The sequence below is a fragment of the Trachinotus anak genome, unplaced genomic scaffold, assembly GCF_046630095.1.
Source record: "Trachinotus anak isolate AG129_WGS33_773 ecotype Australia unplaced genomic scaffold, CSIRO_AGI_Tana_v1 ptg000021l, whole genome shotgun sequence".
Lineage (NCBI taxonomy): Eukaryota > Metazoa > Chordata > Actinopteri > Carangiformes > Carangidae > Trachinotus > Trachinotus anak.
In genome coordinates, this window is record NW_027273872.1 from 16,378,155 (window position 1) to 16,396,980 (window position 18,826).

The 18,826-nt window shown below is 40.5% G+C and overlaps 1 protein-coding gene across 2 annotated transcripts; it reads left to right on the forward strand.

Annotated features, from left to right (window-relative positions):
• Positions 1–17: 17 nt before the first annotated feature.
• Positions 18–13,405, forward strand: LOC139605549 (CCR4-NOT transcription complex subunit 6). Of its 2 annotated transcripts, none has more exons than XM_071457123.1 (12): positions 18–315; positions 1,433–1,554; positions 2,100–2,286; positions 2,654–2,739; positions 2,837–2,941; positions 3,124–3,192; positions 3,701–3,858; positions 4,623–4,777; positions 6,584–6,738; positions 6,977–7,210; positions 7,990–8,192; positions 8,426–13,405. In XM_071457123.1, exons 2-12 carry the CDS (start codon positions 1,443–1,445, stop codon positions 8,639–8,641), a joined length of 1,680 nt encoding a protein of 559 aa, XP_071313224.1. In that variant the 5' UTR covers positions 18–315; positions 1,433–1,442; the 3' UTR covers positions 8,642–13,405. The 2 variants fall into 2 exon arrangements, with proteins under 2 accessions (XP_071313224.1, XP_071313225.1); XM_071457124.1 differs by lacking the exon at positions 18–315 and adding an exon at positions 521–754.
• Positions 13,406–18,826: the final 5,421 nt, after the last annotated feature.

The following is an 18,826-nucleotide window of genomic DNA, read 5'->3' on the forward strand; positions in this document are numbered from 1 at the left end:
TACAGACTATGGCAATTGATAAACTGCTCATTATGCTAACTATGCATAACTTCTACATAAGCCACAGTTAATTGAACTGTGGTGTCCTAACCATCTATCTCTTGGTCCATCTGTCCTCTCTCAAGGATTTTATTTACCGTGGTTCAACAGCTGGTTGGACCGTCTACACACTGACCAATAGGATCAAGCGCTGTTATCGGCAGAGAAAAAAAAATCCTTACAGTCGCCATGATACAGCAGCGGAAACGGGTGAGAAGTAGCTAGAAAACAAAAGAGAACACGCAGTCGTCCTCGCGTTTTGGTATGCTCTTGCAGGTAAAAACCCAATCCTTCCTATAAGACCTGTATTATCTTCACTCGTTTCTCCGCTATCTTATTTGGATGTTTAAAGCGCGGTGGCTATTTTCTGAATAGGAGCTTATTTGAATAGGAAGTCGGTCAGTTTCGAGTAATTGGTATCTGTTAGGTTTTAGCCAGAAAGCTAACTCAAGCTAAGCTAAATAGCTCGCAGTCGCTTGCAGAACCAGCATTGTGTAGCTTTGAAAGCCCGTTTACTCTGTTTATCTCAACGATAGTGATTCTTGCTTTTGAAGGCTAGCTAGCTAGCAGCTAACTAATGCGCCGTGTCGTGGCCTAGTCTTAACGCCTTCAGTGCCTTGCTATTATGTAAACAACATTTGTACAGTATCTTTTAATAACATTTTGAATCGCTTTCGCTGACCTATCTGGACAAGGCGTTAAAGACAGCTAATTGGTCAGTTTCACTTACTCTACTTGTCCGTATCCACCTTGCTAGTTAGCAAGCGAGCTAGCGTTAGCCATTTAGCGTTTGTTATGTATACTTTGATAGCTACCTATTTAGGTTCAGCTAGGCTAATCAGCTAGCAACTGAAAAAAAAAAATCGGCTAGCCCCTGCTAGCTGTTTTTACACATTTTAAAAACTGTTTTATTTTCGGGTCTTTCGCTGATTAAATTAAAGTTTCACACAGTTAACATCCCAGTTTGCCAAGTTTAGCATGGAAAACATTGCACTACGTTGCTTATTTTAATGTTGTATATTATGTAACTTCAATTAAATCACAGTCTCCGTAGGGAGCCGTTTAAATGTTGGTTAATTATGTGGCATGCAGCGATCTAAATGGCAACGTATTACTTTAATAATTTCTTGAGCAAAAACGTGTTATTTTTGATTATAAAGGGTTACGTTTAACATATTGCCATCACGTGTACATGTGGTAGCATATTATCATTCTCAACGCAAATGTGTCTGTCTGAAGAGCTGCAGAGATCACCTGTAACTTCAGTTACAGTAAAGTTATTCCAGCTTGAGTTTCTAGACAAAATTACTAAATTGATGTACAATAATTGGCATATCAGGGTAATGTTTACTGTGTTCATGAATGACATTTAAAATCAAAATTATCTTTGTAGTGTTATAGGAATGCCCAAGGAAAAATATGACCCGCCGGATCCCAGGCGGATGTACACAATTATGTCCAGCGAGGAGGCAGCCAACGGGAAGAAGTCATACTGGGCTGAGCTGGAAATCAGCGGTGAGTATTGTCTGGGAGTCCCTACTTATTTAGGTAAAGTTGTATTGAATTTGCACTGTTCACCAACATCTTCTGACACTGGAATAGAGATTGACCATATTGGACAGTTTTGCTTATTTTAACTGTCAGTACATACCCACTTTTGAAGCAGAGTAAAAGCTGCAAGCTGTGAATCTTGGGTATTTACCTTCAAAAATGATTTGTATACATTGATATGTATTTTTCATTATCAACATTTTCACCATTTAATTTTCTGTGGAGTGATGGATTGATTATTTGACTAATCATTTCAGCTCTTGTCCCACAGAGGGTTTTGCAGGCTTAAAATAGGTCACTGTCTAATTGTTTAATACCTAAGAAGCAACATGGTGGGCAGCATTGATGATCTCGAACTTAAAATGATTGTGTCTGTCTTTTTGTGTTTAGGAATCAAGTTATTCCTTGGTTTTTCCTTTGGTGTAAACGGGATAATAGTTGGATACTATGACTTAATTCTCCTTTTCCTTCTTCTGTGTTTGTGTGTCCTTTCCCCATTGTTACTATAGGCCGAGTAAGGAGTCTCAGCACAGCCCTGTGGTCTCTCACCCACCTCACTGCCCTGCACCTCAGTGACAACTCTCTGTCACGCATCCCGCCAGACATTGCCAAATTACACAACCTGGTGTACCTGGATCTCTCATCCAATAAGATCAGGAGCCTGCCGGCAGAGCTCGGCAACATGGTGTCTCTCAGGTGAGTGATTTCACATTTACACCTTAATTCAGGCATAGTGTGAAAGAGCAGCTGCCACTGGGTTGATGTTGAATTTGATCTTGGCACCCACACTGGTGTTACTTATTTTGGCAATGTGAGTTTTCAGTTGATCTTAGATTCATTAGGATTTTTTCTGTATTTCTATTATTTTCAAGTCTATCTATTGGAATATTTAAACTTAAAATGTAAAAAGTCAACAGTAACAATCAGTCTGAAGTTGGCAAGTATGTCATAGACATCCTTGATATCAACAATGTGGTTAATAATGTTTTTGACATACATCAAAGATGGTTGTTTCTCAGGAGGGCTGGTTTCTAATGATCAAATTCCCCTATGTCCTCCACAGGGAACTGCTTTTAAATAACAACCAGTTGCGGGTTCTGCCATTTGAATTGGGGAAACTGTTTCAGTTACAAACACTGGGGTTGAAAGGTGAGTGGCTGATCAATGGTTTTTGTAGCCATTCTAGCCTTGAAATCCCATTATTCTCTTAGAGATGATTCAGCCTGGTTTGCTTTTCCTTCATCAGGAAACCCACTTGCACAAGAAATTATGAGCCTCTACCAGGAACCTGATGGCACGCGGAGACTGCTCAACTACTTGTTAGACAATCTGGCAGGGGCTATCAAGCGCAGTGAGTTCCCTATTTGTCTAGCAGTTTTGAGACTGGACAGGAATTGTATGTAGTCAATTGTTTTTATTTCCTGAAAAGACAGGTTCATCTGTGTATATACATGGGGGGGTTTGAAGTCATTATGTGACATCGATGTTCATCTTGTCACCAACATGGACCAATTTTTTCCCCCCTCTGCTCAGTGCCAACAGAACAGCCCCCAGCCCGGTCATGGATCTCACTCCAGGAACCAGACCGATCACGGCCCTCAGGTAAGGACAACATACATGAAGCATGAATTTTAACAGATGCACATACTCATAGAAATCTTTTTTGTAATACACAGCTGTTCTATAAATATGGATCCAGACTGAATCCATAAAAATTGACTGTCAGCCACATTTATCTGTTGTTGTTGGGGAAAATGATCAGCTGAACAGACAAGGGAAAAAAAGAAGAAAAAGCTAACTAAAAGACAGCAATAAATCTTATGCACATATGTTCAGTATATAAGTATTTCCCATGGGTGGGTTTGTATAGTTTGACCCTGTTGGGGGGAGGCCACAGCTGTTACAAAAACATTGCCTATAGTGAAAGTTTTCCATGTGTAGACAAGACAAAGTATACAGCACAGAGCTAGATTTTATTTTGGTCATCCAATAAAACAAATTCATATTCCACCATTTTTTTTAAAAGGGGGAAAAAATATGTAAGGAAACTAAAAATCATCAGCTTCTTTATTGTTTCTAAGAGATGCCCTGTTTTTCTTTCTCTCCTCAGCATTGTTCTCTGTGATGTGCTACAATGTCCTGTGTGATAAGTACGCCACACGACAGCTATATGGTTACTGTCCCTCTTGGGCTCTAAACTGGGAATACAGGAAGAAATCCATCATGCAGGAGATCCTGGGCTGCAACGCAGACATCATCAGTTTGCAGGTGAGAGACACCAAAACATGAGTTCGGCTTTCACATAAATGAACTTAATATTTATCTTGTATATCTAAGTAGATCCAACAAGATTTAAAAAAAAAAAACTGGGGTTGGCTAGTGGTACCTTGATATGATGGCCAAGGTGAAACAATAAAAGCAACATCTGTAAATTGTTATGCAATCCAATAACCCTGCAATAAAGGCTTCCTTTTGTGAAGCACTATGTGTCACCACTGAACACTCACTTCGTCATTTTCCTGGAATAGGTCAGAATGTTTGCAATTTGTACGAGGAAGTGATTTATTATAACTGCATAATTTGATTACTTTCTTACGTGTGGATGTTTTTCCTGAGAGGACATTACAAAACCTTGAATAATTACATTAATTTTTATTAAAATATTCCAAAAAGTTTAATGTCTTTAATGATATTTTATTTTACAGTTAAAGTCTAGCTCTTAAAAAAGTCAAGAAATGATGAAATGCACACAGCTGCTTGTTTGTGTTTGTCAGTGTAGAATTATTTCCAAACATTTGCCTTGTTGGCTGCTATTGTATCTGCTCTTCTTTGCTGCAGTTTTACTGACATTTTTCTTACTTCAGCTTGTGTACGTTGTATGTCACTTCAATGAAAGTTTATCTCAAATCATACTATCTCTTGTTCTCCTGTCTTGTTCTAAAAATATTTATTGCAGAATTACACTTTTTGGAAGGTGGTATTTGTTATTCCTTTCGTGCTGTTCATCCTGACATGTTTTTTCTTGATTACAGGAAGTTGAGACAGAGCAGTACTACAATTTCTTCTTGCCTGAGCTGAAGGAGCAGGGATATGATGGGTTCTTCAGTCCAAAGTCACGAGCTCGGACTATGTCAGAGTCGGACCGTAAACACGTAGACGGATGTGCAATTTTCTACAGGACGGAAAAGTATGTACCTACAGTTTTATAGTTGCATTGTTCTATATGTCTTTTTTGTTGACTGGCCTTAATAGGGCTTAAAATATATTTTTTTAAATCTTCTTTACAGTTAAACATACATTTTAAGATTTTGGCTAAACGGCAGAATCACTGGCTTGTAGCTCTAAGATGGTCAAATCCACAAAAGCATTAGCACCTAATGTTGTTGCCTGCGTAATAAATACTGTGTCATTGTTGTGCAATTACAGCTGATAACTAAACTTGGGAAATCCCCCTCTTCCCCCATTAAACAGATGCAATAATGCTAACAAAGAAATTCTGTACCACACTGTAAGCCTTTCACTCCAGATCCAGTCTGTAACACTGGGAATCTGTAACCACTGCTGCTTTTTATTTTGCTGTATGTTGATGGTATCTTGTTTTTGTTGTTGGGGGTGTATCAGTTGGGTGGAGCTACCACCACTGACCTACCTAACCAGTTTGATTACCCTGCACATTAGAAGGCCTGTAAGGTTTGTAGCCTTCACACAGTGATAACGTTGATTATATTCACCTTGGAAAAGATCTGTGTCAAGCTGTCATAACCTGTATGTTAACTGTGTTTTCACACTTGAAAACAGTTTCAGAAAGTATAAAACCACAAGGCGTCCTCATTCATAGCTGAATACATAAGCTAGGCTTTAAACTGGAGGCTAAAGGTTGACATTGACAGCAATCTTAGTTTGTCTATATTTATACCATTGCAGTCAGATATGACTACAAAACCTCTTCTGAAAATGTCATACTTGTTGAATATGAATGTGGCCGTGAGGTCTCATGTTCGAATCTGCCATAGCTAACACATCAGACCACAATATTGGTGGGACATTATGCATGGAAGCTGAAGCTTGTTGTTTGAAGTAGAAGGAAAAGGTAGCATTTTTGTTTTGACTTTTGTCTTTAATGAAAATAAGTTTCACTTAATCAATCCTGAAAAAAACAGTATTGAATCTGTTTTATATGAGGAGTCAAGAAGTGTTGTTGAATTTGATATTGTTGTCCTGTAAAGAGTTTGATTACCATGTCTCATGGCTAACATAGTATTAGTCTGATGCAGAATCGTTTCAGTTGTGAAATTAAAGCAATGCAGCTGGATGTCATGTGACTATTAGTAGCCTGTGGCAAAAACAAGGGCATATCTTTGGTTTTATGATTGAAAACCCACAGAAGCCTGAAGCTTCATCCAATACTGATCCCTGTGTTTTGCTGAAACAGATAATTCACCATTGGGTTGAGTGGATATTATCAGCCAAAATTTTCACTGACTCATAAAAGCACAAAATACAAGAAATTTGTAAGTGAAATTCTAAATCCATACACAATTTTCTGCAGTTATATTATTCATCACTATTACTTGTAACATCACCCCTGTAACATTATGTTGCTCAATGTCCCTTTTTACTTTTACCAAATTAACCAAATGTGACCCATTCTGGGGAGCCATCTCTGTACTTTGAGGGAATACTATTTGCTTCAAAACCATAAGTCGGGTAATCTGGGGGAAAAATAACATAATTAAAATATTATCATACGAGCCACTGTGAGACACAATAATTTTGTGCCTGAAGATTGAACCCCTTAACGTTTAGTTCATGTGTTTTAATTTACTCAGTCAAGGTCCTATATTTTAATATCTGGAGTGTGAGAGTTAGAATCCAGGATCCCATCTATTCGCAGCACGTTGTAAATTATGTGCTTACTGTCTGTGTATTCCCACTTCTGCGCACAGAATTTGTGTTGAATCCTCTGTTCTTGTCTCCCTCTGTTTATCTCCAGGTTCAGCGCAGTGCAGAAGCACACGGTGGAGTTCAACCAGCTGGCCATGGCTAACTCCGAGGGCTCAGAGGCTATGCTGAACAGGGTGATGACCAAGGACAACATCGGGGTAGCTGTACTGCTTGAGGTCCGCAAAGAGATGATGGAAGTCTCCTGTGAGTAGACACTCTATTTGGATCTTTGAAATTTCATATTTGGATGCCTCACTAGATTTACTGCATGTGTTTTTTTTCTCTGAGATCAGCTTCTCAAGCTAATCCAAAATTGAAGCTCGCTATGAAGCAGAAGTTACAGTGGAAGTAATTGTAGGTGGTTTTACAGATAACTGTTCTTATGGCAGGGTGTTTCATTGTTTTAATTCCCCTTTGTATCTCTTCTCCCCGCTCCTTTCAGCTGGAAAGTCACTCCACGGCATGGAGAAGCAGCTGCTCCTGGTAGCCAATGCCCACATGCACTGGGACCCAGAGTACTCTGATGTCAAGCTGGTCCAGACCATGATGTTCCTTTCAGAGGTGAAGAACATAGTGGACAAGGCCACACGCAGTCTCAAGTTGTCCTCTGTCTCTGGTGAGACCAATGCCATTCCACTGGTGCTGTGCGCTGACCTCAACTCCTTGCCTGACTCAGGTAAATGAGCAAAACAAATAGAGCTGTGCTAGTTTGTGCATTGTGTTGAAGATACTACAACAATACTATCATTTCAGCAACAGGTAATTATAAGGTTGCTGGTTTGTTTCCCAGTATCTCCTCCTGGATGAGCAGGTCTATGTCTTGAATGGCTGCTCTGTCAATGTAATTAAAAAAACCACCAAAACCTGAATAACTGACCCAGATTACTTGCTTTTAACAAATCTTGTTGTATGTATAGCCTGTTTGCAAAGTGGTCTCAAAGCTGGTGTGAGTGAGAGATAAGGTATTTGACAGAAAATGAATCTTCAACAATTTTCATGATCGATTTTATTTTTTTTTAATTAACTTGAACATGCCAAAAACACACTGGATACAACTTCTCAAATGTGAATATTTGCAGAATTGTTTTAGACTTCTTTTAGTCTTCATTATCTACATTATGTTTTGGAGTATTGGTCAAACAAAACAAACAATTTGAAGAATTGGTCATGGTCTCAGGACAATTGTGGTGGACACCTTTCACAAAATTTTCACAGTTTATACACAAAAGAGTCAGTTAATTGAAACCGTAATGTGCAGACTAATCGATAATTTTACTTATAATTAGTTGCAGTCGCTAGTAACCTACAGTACCCATGATTTCTACCGTCAGTAGTATTTAGTGGTGCCTGTGCTAACAGTAGAAACAGACTGGGCTTGTTCTGTCAGGACCTTGAAGTGCCACTTGACTTTTCTTGATTCTGATGAAGACGACTTCTCCTTTCCCCTCTGTTCAGGCGTAGTGGAGTACCTGAGTACTGGCGGAGTGGACTGCACTCACAAGGACTTCAAGGAGCTTCGTTATAGCGACAGCCTGACCAAATTCAACTGCAACGGCAAGAACAGCACGTCCAACGGCAGGATCACTCACGGCTTCAAGCTGAAGAGCGCCTACGAGAACGGCCTGATGCCTTACACCAACTACACCTTCGACTTCAAGGTAATCTTTACTGGATTACAGAATTGTAATTGTGATTGTAGTAAATGATGTTTGTTGTGTATCCACAGAACAACGCCTTAAGTGTGTTTGAAATTACACAAACCAGCATAGACTTAAAATACACAAACGTAAAAAAAATGTCAATGATGAGATTAATAACTGTTACAGGCAGTGTATCAAGGATGTTCTCCTTTGTTCCTGGAGAGGTGACCCCCTTCTTCTTCTCTCCTCAGGGTGTCATTGACTATATTTTCTACTCCAAGCCTCACCTGAACGTGCTGGGTATCTTGGGCCCCCTGGACCCCCACTGGCTTGTAGAGAACAATGTCAGCGGCTGCCCACATCCCCACATCCCCTCCGACCACTTCTCCCTCTTTGCCCAGCTGGAGCTGCTCCTGCCCAACATGCCCCCCCAGGTCAATGGGCTCCACCTGCCTGCACGCAGGTAGTGAGTCCCTGCCACACAGCCAGGGGGAGCTGCAACCACAGCCTCTCCCTTTCAACCTTCCTCCCTCCCACTACCAGCTCTTCCCTCCACCACGCCGGAGGAGGAAGACAAAAAACACAACCTGTAAAATATTCGTACAGTGAGGTCTGGCCAACAGGGATTTCGTATAATGTTATAGATATTCTATATTTTTCTTTTTTTCTTTCTCTATTTTTCTTTTTTGTTCTTTTTTTAACCGCTCGATTCAGTCCTGTTCGTGCATCATATTTTGTGTTTCGAACTCCTTTTCCTCCTCAAAATCCACCCACCCTCCCACCCACTTTGCTTCTGTCATCCAAACTAGAGGGGATGGTAGCTTGTTCAGCTTTGTCACATGGGGCACTGTTTGGTTTTAGAGAAAAGGGAAACGTAGAAGTGGCTGAGGGGATGACATCCACCCAAAAAGCTCCATACCTGATGGTCTGCTTGTCTGTATGTCCTGTATAAATCTAAAACCAGCAAAGACTGCAGACTTGTCAGTCTCAGACCTCCATTATTGGCTTGTGCTTGTTTTCCCCTGTACTCTGGGCAGCCAGTGCACATTCTCAGTCTTTGTAGAATACACACATTTGTTGACTCAGATGTGGTTGGGTTAGAGCAGCTTTTAGCTGGTAGATTGGCGTCCCAGGAGGTGGATGTAGCGCAGCTCGTATGAGGTGAGATTTCCTGCTGTCATTCTGTGGTGCTGAGGCCTTTTGTGTGGTCACGGCCTCCCGTGGTGCTACAAGATAGTCTACACCTCTGACCCCGGCCCTGGTGCATTAGCTACCAAACCCACAGATGCCTCAAGAAGACGTCCGAGAACTGCGTTTGCCTGATTACACATGGGCACTATGTAGTGTCAGTTTGTCAAGAAGGATGTTGTGAGAAACTGAGAGCAGCTACCATCCTGTTAGCAGACTGTTTCACCCCAGCTTGTATAGTTGTTAGGCTAGTCTTGTGCTTAGGAGCTCATGAGGCCCATGTATCACCTTTTTTGGGGCAAGGGGATTTAGGCTGATGGAAAAAGCATTGGGGGGGGGCTATCACAAATCTTTATCTTGATTGCTTTTAGGCAGAGAGAGCGAGTAATGGCTGATACAAAGGAGTAAAACCAGCATTCCTCTCACTGTCTGGAGTTGCCATCCAACTCCAAACATGCAAGCTTACACACAAACACTTACATAAACACAGACACACATACAGGTAATTTGAAGGCAGATCTGTAGCACTGTCTCCGAGGCCAGTAGTGACTTTCCCCAGCCATAAATTCCATACACAAAAGCAGTGGTTTTTTCACAAGTGTTTGTACAGAATAGAAATCTAGACTCAGTCTTTACATGATTGTATATGAACCACAAAAGACCTGTTTTCTGGCGTTTTTTGTACTAAGAGTAAATTATGATCAGATTTGAAAAAAAGATTGTATTGTAAACTATGGCTAAATTTTTATCCAGTTAATGTTAAGATGAATTGATATTACCAGCTTGTACAAAAGACGTAAGAAGAGGTTGTTCAAGGCGTTCGCTGTCACTACTTTGCACTCCCTAGAGATTAACTGTAATTAATGTATCAGTATTGTTTTAATTTTTTTTCTCCCCCTCTCTTTCTCTGCCGTTGATTTAATTTGCCGGCATATTGCTGCGATTGTAAATAGACACTGAGTAAACTCTGCCCGTTGCTTCTTGCCCATTAACAAAGCCATTGATCCACACTGCTGCCATCAGTTCAGACAAAAGGACATGCAAGAATGAGTCACCGCCCACCAGTGACTCCACATCTGTTCATTTATATATCTCACACCTACTTTCACCGGTAACGTGTGGCTGATACAACCTGTGTAAATCCCACACGTACAACAGAACATCGTGCCTCACTGTAGCAGTTGTCGTTGTCTTGCACTATTTACATTTGACGAACGCCTGAACAACCTTTTCTCCTTTTATTTTTAAATACTGTTGAGACATTTGTGAAGATTTTATGTCCTTTTTTGGGTTTTGTTAATGTTAATTTCCTTTTTTATGAGCTGTGACAATGTTATGATGATGTGTATATCCTTCCTATTCATTGAGCTCTCTAGTAATCAGGTATGCTTTCTCCACCGACCCTTTCTCCTCGACTTAAACAACATGAGTAGGATGTCTTGTCTTCACTAAATCCACTCGGATTGTTTTGCTCCCTCGCTGTACCTTAGCACGGCTCCATGCCCAGACTCCCAAAATACATAGCCCATAGCTCCTTCCCTGGCTATGAATTTGAAATCTCCGTAAGCCTGTCCATCGCCCTAATAACCCCCCCGCCCTCAACCGCCCAACCTCAGACTTTACCTACCCACTATATTACTCAAGCTGTGTCTTTTACACCCCTTTGCTCAACCACTTTGTATAGTTCTCTTACCCTCGTCACTGCAGCTATAGTGCCATCTGTGGACCCCCTACCTCTATATTGGAAAAGGTGGAAGGCTGCTTTTGGATGAGCAAGGGATGAGGGGCAACGAGCTCAGCTGTTTCTCTCTGAAGGCCAGGCAGACACGTTGCTATGAGTCAAATGTGTTACATCCCAGACTGACAGGAGAGATGTGTCAGTGGTGAGACGATTACTTCAACAGCCATGCTTCTACACAGATACAACAGATGATGAGCACTTAGTAGATTCAGATGCAGCTCCCCTCACTCCCTGTCCCATCATTAGTGAGTAAAGATCTTATTACTTTAATGTATATGTTGAAATGACATTTTTAAAGAAAGAGGGAAGCAAGTAAATAGGAAATATAAATTTAGTCCTCAAATCAAGTTTTCTCGTCCCATTTGTTTGCCCCCTACATGTTTGTTTTTTAACTTTTTGTTTTGTTTTTCAATGGAAACCAACGTGTCCAGTTTGCTTTTTTTTCCTGAATGGCATTAGTATTGTAGTAGATTTAAAGGCTAGCTTTTTTGTAAAGTGTGAATAAAAGATGTATCTCATGTTTCCTTTCTAAAAAGATATTGAATTGTGTTGTTGTGTAAATCATGAATTCTATGATGGTGTTATGTTTGCTACATTGTTTTTACTTTTACTCAATATATTTTCCCCCATTTACTCTTACCCCATCACAAACCAAATCCTCTGTAGAAATCATGAGACATTGTCTTTGATGGGTTGATTTAGAGAAGTTGAATGTTCCTGATAATGCCTCGTAGAATGAAGGATTGACTGCTTGTTGGAGGAAAAGTACCTGCATCATTGGTATTAGTTACAACTTTCAGCACAGGGATATTCAATTTTTTGTTCATACTTTTTTTTTTTTTACTTTTCAGCTTTATTTTGGATGTTGCATGGCACTAGCTGGAGAGTGCTAGTGCCTGTAGGTTAGGGCAGCAGAGCTGCCTTACTAGTGACTGCAGTTGAGTACTAGAGCACACTGTTCTGACTGGTGTAAAACGTGTTTGTAAGACTAAGCTAATGTTGTGCCGCTGGTCGCTAGACTGGTCCTGTGATGATTTTTTGAGTACTACTAGTCCATCTCACTCTGTTCTTGTGCATCACAGTGCTTAAATCTGTTACACTAGCTAGCTACTATCAATAGTCACTGATTTGACTCTTGAAATCTTTTCAGTTGTTGACTTCCCCCCTCCCTTCTCCTCCTCTTCGTCACCCTCTTGTTAAACCACAAACTATGGCTTCTGATTGAAAATTGGGCAATTAGCAGAGCTGAGTTATGTCACTCTGTAAGCTTCAGCGAGTGATCACGTTATTGGCTTTGTACTTTTCCACTGTTGCGTCTCATAGGTGGCTTGTTAGACATAGAGTGATAATTTTTTTTTTTTTTTTTTTTTTTCCCCAGGCTGCATCTCTTTGTAATGGTGCACACCAAAGCTGCTTGTAGTTCAGTTCTCTGTCGTAGAGCGAGTTCTTTCACCAACCAGTCACATCATTTATTATTTTTTCTTAAATCCATATCATAGTCTTCATGAAATGTAGGGCTGTAAGGAAGGCAAGGTACTTTTGTCCTTTTCCTTGAATCACACGAACATCCATACTCATACTTGTCACTGTGGTTGGAGTTCGGTTTCTCAACCCATCAACTCAATTTAAATGCATCGTTTTTCTGAAAACTTGGCAATAATACCAGAAACATTCAGACACCTTTTAGAATGGGTTTTTAAATATTTTATCTGGAAAATGTAGCTGTCATCTTTCAAACTGTTTCTTTTTTCTTTTCTTTTTTTTGCTTTTTAACTCTCCATTTTCAATCTCCTAGACCGTTTCATTATCTGAAAACCTCTAAGCTTTTTTTTTCCCCTTTTATGATCCATCTTGTATATTTGCTCATCTCCTCCTCCCTGCCGATCTAGTGGTAGTTGTTCAATGATCAGGATTGTCTATCTGTAGTCAGCTGAGTACATATATTGATCTGTGTCACTGTGTTTATGCACTGGACCAACTATTGTTTACCATTCATGAAATACCAGCAAAAAAAAAAAAAAAAAAATGACGAAACACTTGCACAATGTTGTAGAATGTCCATTAACCCAGATGAGAAATCAAGGCAGCTGTTTTCAAATCAACACATACTGTTTTAAAAAGAAACTGAATGGTAAACAATGCTTTCTGTTGTACCCCTTAGCCGTCCTCTCGATTTCTCTTTGGACTAGTTTTGTTCTTTTATTTTTTTCCGTTTGACTACAGGTTCTGCTTGTTTCCTTTACACCTACCTATGTATTTTCCTACTTCTGGTTGAAAATAAATTCTATATTATCTGTTTCAAGCTGTGTCACCTCTTATTCTTTGCAATGGATATTGAAAATAAATTCTATATCTGTTCTCGTCTTGCCTCCTTCTGCTTCCTTGTGTTTTTTTTTCCCAATGCCAGTCTTCCTTGTTCTTGATTTAACACTTGGCACAATACAGAGTAACTGTAGACTAGTTTTAGTTTTCATCTTTCCTCCTCTTCCTCACACCTGTGACCTTAACAGCCATTTCAATTAAGAAAGCAAGCAGGTCACTGACTCAGAAAGTTTACATCTCTCTTCTATCATTTTAAACAATAGAGCAGCTTTTCTTTTTTTTTTTTTTTTTTTATTCAGGAGGAAACGTTTGGTTGATGTTGAAGCCGCAAGTGTGTCAAACATCTGGTGGAGTCTGGATATGGGGCCCAGGAGTACGCAGGTTTGCAGGTTTTTGCAGCAGCTTCATTAATTATGTGAATATCAGTGAGTAAGGGCTTGAAGTTAAAACCTGCAACGCTCACTACTCTGTTCGACATCTATTTCCAAACCAGCTAGTTGGGTTGTCTTGCTTGAAGCATCTGTCAGTAAATACACTCACCCCTGAAGTGTCCTTTAGTAAGACATTGAGCCATTATCAGCACCATGGGTGCTGTTTTGTAGCCGAGCCTGACCTTTGATTTTCCTCCAGCACAGCAAATGAAAAGAGGATTTCTCATTGGGGATCAATAAAGTTTAACATTAACATTTAATACCTAAAATAGCCTGGGGCTGACAGATTGTGTATTATCATTTACGGGCACATGGTGGAGCCAAAGGATCACCTCCTGGACAAACACTGAAAACTGATGCATGCATGTCGGCCACTGGGGGAGTTAGGATTCCAGGTCTGAACGAGTCACCCAGGGCTCATAACATCAGCTGGAGTTCATTTAGAGCAAACAAGAACAGTGTGAGACAGGAAGTTGAGCAGGAAAGTTTAGTTAAAACACTTAGGGAGTGCAATAATTATGCCCCAAGGTTTTATCAAACGCCATAAGAGTAGACAACAAAACACTGAAACATTAGTTCTGAGTGGCGTAAATAAACATATTTCTATTTTTGATACAGCAGTTATATGTCCCAGTCTGATACACCAGATTCTGATGACTACAGGGGAGTTAGTGTATCTATATACGCTGTATGTTTACAACCTGAATGCGAGAACAGCTGCATAGATTTAACTTCATTATTGACACTTTTCTAGTGCTTTGTCAACAAGTGTTGTCAAGATGAATCACTTAGTGGACCAACAGATTAAATGAATCAACTATTGCTCTGATAATCAATCATATCAGGGTTTTTCAAGCAAGCATCCTGCCATTTATGGACAAAATGATTTATTTAAAAGAAATGGTAAAAAAATTGAAGCGTGTGTGTCTTGTTGTTATAAACCCTGTATTAACACTAACTAATTGATCTGCAAATGTTTTGTTTAAATGCTTGTACTAAAAAAACCACAAAGACAGCCTGTGTACCCTGCTGGTGAACAGCTTTTGTAAAAAAAAAAAAAAAAGTGATTCACTTCTTCTAATGGTCGAGTCATTTCAGGAAAGTTTTTCAGATTTTGTGCTGCTAAAATGTTATTCAGGGGTTTAGTCTTCAGCCGTCAAACCCATGGACAGCTCATATTTTAAGACAACAGGAGGTTTAATCAATAATGAAAATGATCATTACTTGCAGCCCCAGATCTGAGCCGAAATGCAGAGTTTGCCTTAACACTCCGTTAACTTGTCTCTCTTCATCAGGCTCAACCTGCCGTGAAACAACACAAAGTGCTGGTGGGAACAACTTGTCTTTAATCAGTGTGGTATAATTCACTAAAGTCTGTTTGTTGTGCCTGTTGATTGTGCAAACTGTTGGGCTGGTACAGGAAAAGGAAGTTTTTTTTTCAAAACACGGCAGCTGTGTCCATGGAATTAGTACCAGTTAACAGACCAGCGGCGATGTGAGCCACCATCTCTCCGTCATGATGGCACGGCACATGATGAAGAAGTAGCAGAGGAAACCCGGGAAACTCATGCACGAGTGGAAACAAAATATACACAGATGCCACAGGAAAGACAGCAATACAAAACAAAAGAACAATTATCAATAGATTCTCATTCAGTTTTTAGCACACGCACACGCACAAACACCTCTGTCCGTAAAGTAAATAATGAAGCTACGTACAAAGAGCCACAAAGCTTTCAGTGATTACCCTGAAATGGAGTGTGACAGTAAATATAATTCCTGCCTGATTGTGCTCATGTGGAAACCAGGAGCTTTACAAACATGCTGCCTTAATTGTGGGGGAGTTAATGTGTTTAAAATGAGAGTTGGGAAGTTGGAAGGGAATATCAAAGGCTGTCCAAGTGGCGATTTTCCCTTTCGAGGTTGTGAACTATTTCTTGCTTTAAATGGAATATTCTTGCAGGAACAGCTGTCCAAATGTGCGTTTGTGTGTGTGTGTGGACAGTAAAGAGAACGAGGGAGTTTGGTGTTTGCATAGAGAGAAAGAAAGGGGAGAGAGAGGACATATTCCTCTTTACTTCACGCCAGTGTTGCCGAGCTATCTGTCTTATGTTGACGTGGCAGCATGATAGCAGAGCCTGTAAAGTCCTTTGCAGATGTAGACGCTCTCTATCCCTCCTCCCTGGTTCCTGCTTGTTTTCTTCCTTCTTGATATCCTCTCTTATTCCTCCTCCCCCACTCAACCATCCTTTTTAAAAAAATCCTTTTCTTCAGAAATACTCACTGGTGTGTCTTAAAATGTGTGTGTGCGTGTGTGTGTGTGTGAGAGAGAGTGTGTGTGTATATGTGTGTGTGTGTGTGTGTGTCAGTGCGTGTGTGTGCATGACTACTAGGCCAGTTGCCTGTGTGATGTTCAGCCAACTCCTCCTGACACGCTCTCAGCATACTTCTTTGGGTTCCATGGTTGTGGATTCAAGTTGTAAAGCTGCAGAAATGAACACATGAAATATCGCTCTGTGTGTGTGTGTGTGTGTATGTGTGTGTGTGTGTGTGTGTGTTAACTGAGGCTGGACCTGCCAGACAGGGAACACAGCCAACACAGCGCACGCTCGGACCTGAAGGGTTCCTGAGAATTCTCACTGAGTGGAGATCGCCTCGATCGTGACCTTTGCTGAACGGGGACAGAAAACACTGAAACAACTTGAAACAAATTTTGCCAAAAATGATGATCACCTGCTAAAAGCTTTTACTGTGGAGAGAATGGCACCTGAGCATTTGCTGCTCTGTAAAACAGCACATCTTGCATCTATGCCTGTGTGTGTGTGTGTGTGTGTGTGTGTGTGTGTTTTATTACTCTTGTTAAACCAAGGGGTGTGGCTTTGTCCTGTTAGAGAGGTCGGTGAAACCTGGGAGTTATGTGTGTTGGCCAGTAGCAGCTTTGGATGGAGGATGTACACTGTAAAACATTGTAGGCTGGTTAAACTTAAAAACACAAGTTCCCTGCTTTCTTGAAAGCGTGAGCTAACTGAAGTCTTCTCACAGGTCATTCAAATGTCAAACCAACTGATGTAACTTGAGGTATTACGTTCAATCAGCAACTGCTCAGTCACACCGATACATTCACACTTGTTTTGCAGTTACATTTTCTTTTTAATGTTGGGTCTGAGGTGGCAAGAAGACAAAGTGCAACAAGTGCCTCCCAGTCACCTTCAAATAAACTACAAGTGTGCATGGGTAGGGGTTGAAATAGTGTCAACCGTCATCGTGGTTAGTGGTGTTTTAATCATTATCGGACGAAACAACCATGGCTTAACATACTATACACTGAGAGGACAGGTTGAGTGAGCACTCAGCAGCACATCCATTCAACTTATCATGTATATACACAGTATAGCTATCATATTTCAAGTCAGATGAAAATGTCTTTTAAGTACTGACCATGAATTTTAAGATAACTTATGTACTAACATAAGTTGATTTAAGTTCATTAGTTGAATCCCCCATTTTTTAAAATATAATTTCCTGTCTAATGTTTTACAGTGTGTGCGTGTGTGTGTCTGAGTCTGTGTGTGTGTGTGTGTGTGTGTGTGTGTGTGTGTTTTAGGGCTTTTTTCCTGTAGGAGCCGGGTGGTCAGGTTGCATCCTGGCCAGATGTGGAATATATTAACTGGAGTCACCTGTTGTGAGGGCACAGTGAGGTTACGCTCACCAAACCAGAGGAGCGAAACTCACCCAAACTGTAGCTTGAGCTGTTAGCGAACCACCACCTTCTTGTTAAACAGAGCTGCACTGTAGCAGTTGCTCAGCACATACTGTAATATATACTGTTGGGGTCATATATGAAGACAGAAAATAATATGAAATCTTTTTTAAATGTCCTGTTCGGTTTCCCTCTGACAGTTCCTTTACCGTGAGTCATCCAAAGGCTGTTTCCCATTGCTCAGTTTTATTGTCATGCTTTGGGACAAACACTTTAACATATTTTAAGATACCATGTGCTGTTTATGTCAAAGGTCATAAAAAAACATCATAAAATGTCTGTGCAAGGCAGACAGACTCTAAACTTGAGCATGTTTCCTGCAGACTTGCTTCAGTGCACACTATTTGTGAAATGAATGTCGTCTGCAACACAAATATCCCTGCTCTGCTAAATGCTCTACCTATTGTGGCTCCTCCTGGTTGAAGTTATTATCCGAAAGGAAGAAGATCCAAAAAAAAAAAAAAAAAATCCCCTAAGTTAACACAGTAGTGATAAATTAAATGAATGAAAAGCAGCTTAAACTCAATGAGGATTTATGACAGAAATGATACATGAAAGAAAGAAAACGAAAAAAAAAAAAAGATTTAGACTGAACATGTGGGACAGGTGACAGAAGAAAGGGAACAGACATACACACCTCATTAAGACGGGGGATGCACCAGCCTACAGACGCACCTGCTCGCAAACACACACACACACACACACACACACACACACATGAACGATCCCTTCACCAGCAGCACCCCTTCCACCACCAACATATATTATCCACAAAGAGCACAGAAAAACAAGGCCGTGTGCCTGTGAAGTCATGCCAGGAATTCACAGCACATATTTTTGAGGGGGAAAAAAGAGAAAAGAAAAATACATGCTCTGATTTTTCTCAAAACAATGAAATGTGCCATGTTTCCTGAGTTTATTTGTGGTCAAGGTGTGAGAGGTCAAACGATCTGCGTGCTTATCAGTGCTCTGATGTTTTGTGTATTGTGACTACGTTGCAATTATTCATGGGTTAGGGCTCAGTGTGTGTCTAATGATCGGCAGTTGGAAAGACAGTGCTGTGGGACCAGCACAGGCTGATTCGGCCTCCCAGACTCTTCGGGATTACTCCACCAGTCATCGAGGGTGAGGAGAGGCCTGACTCTTCTCCGTGGACACCATGAAATTAGAAGTGAGAACTGGACTCAGCTCTCAGTTTGTCACTGTCTCC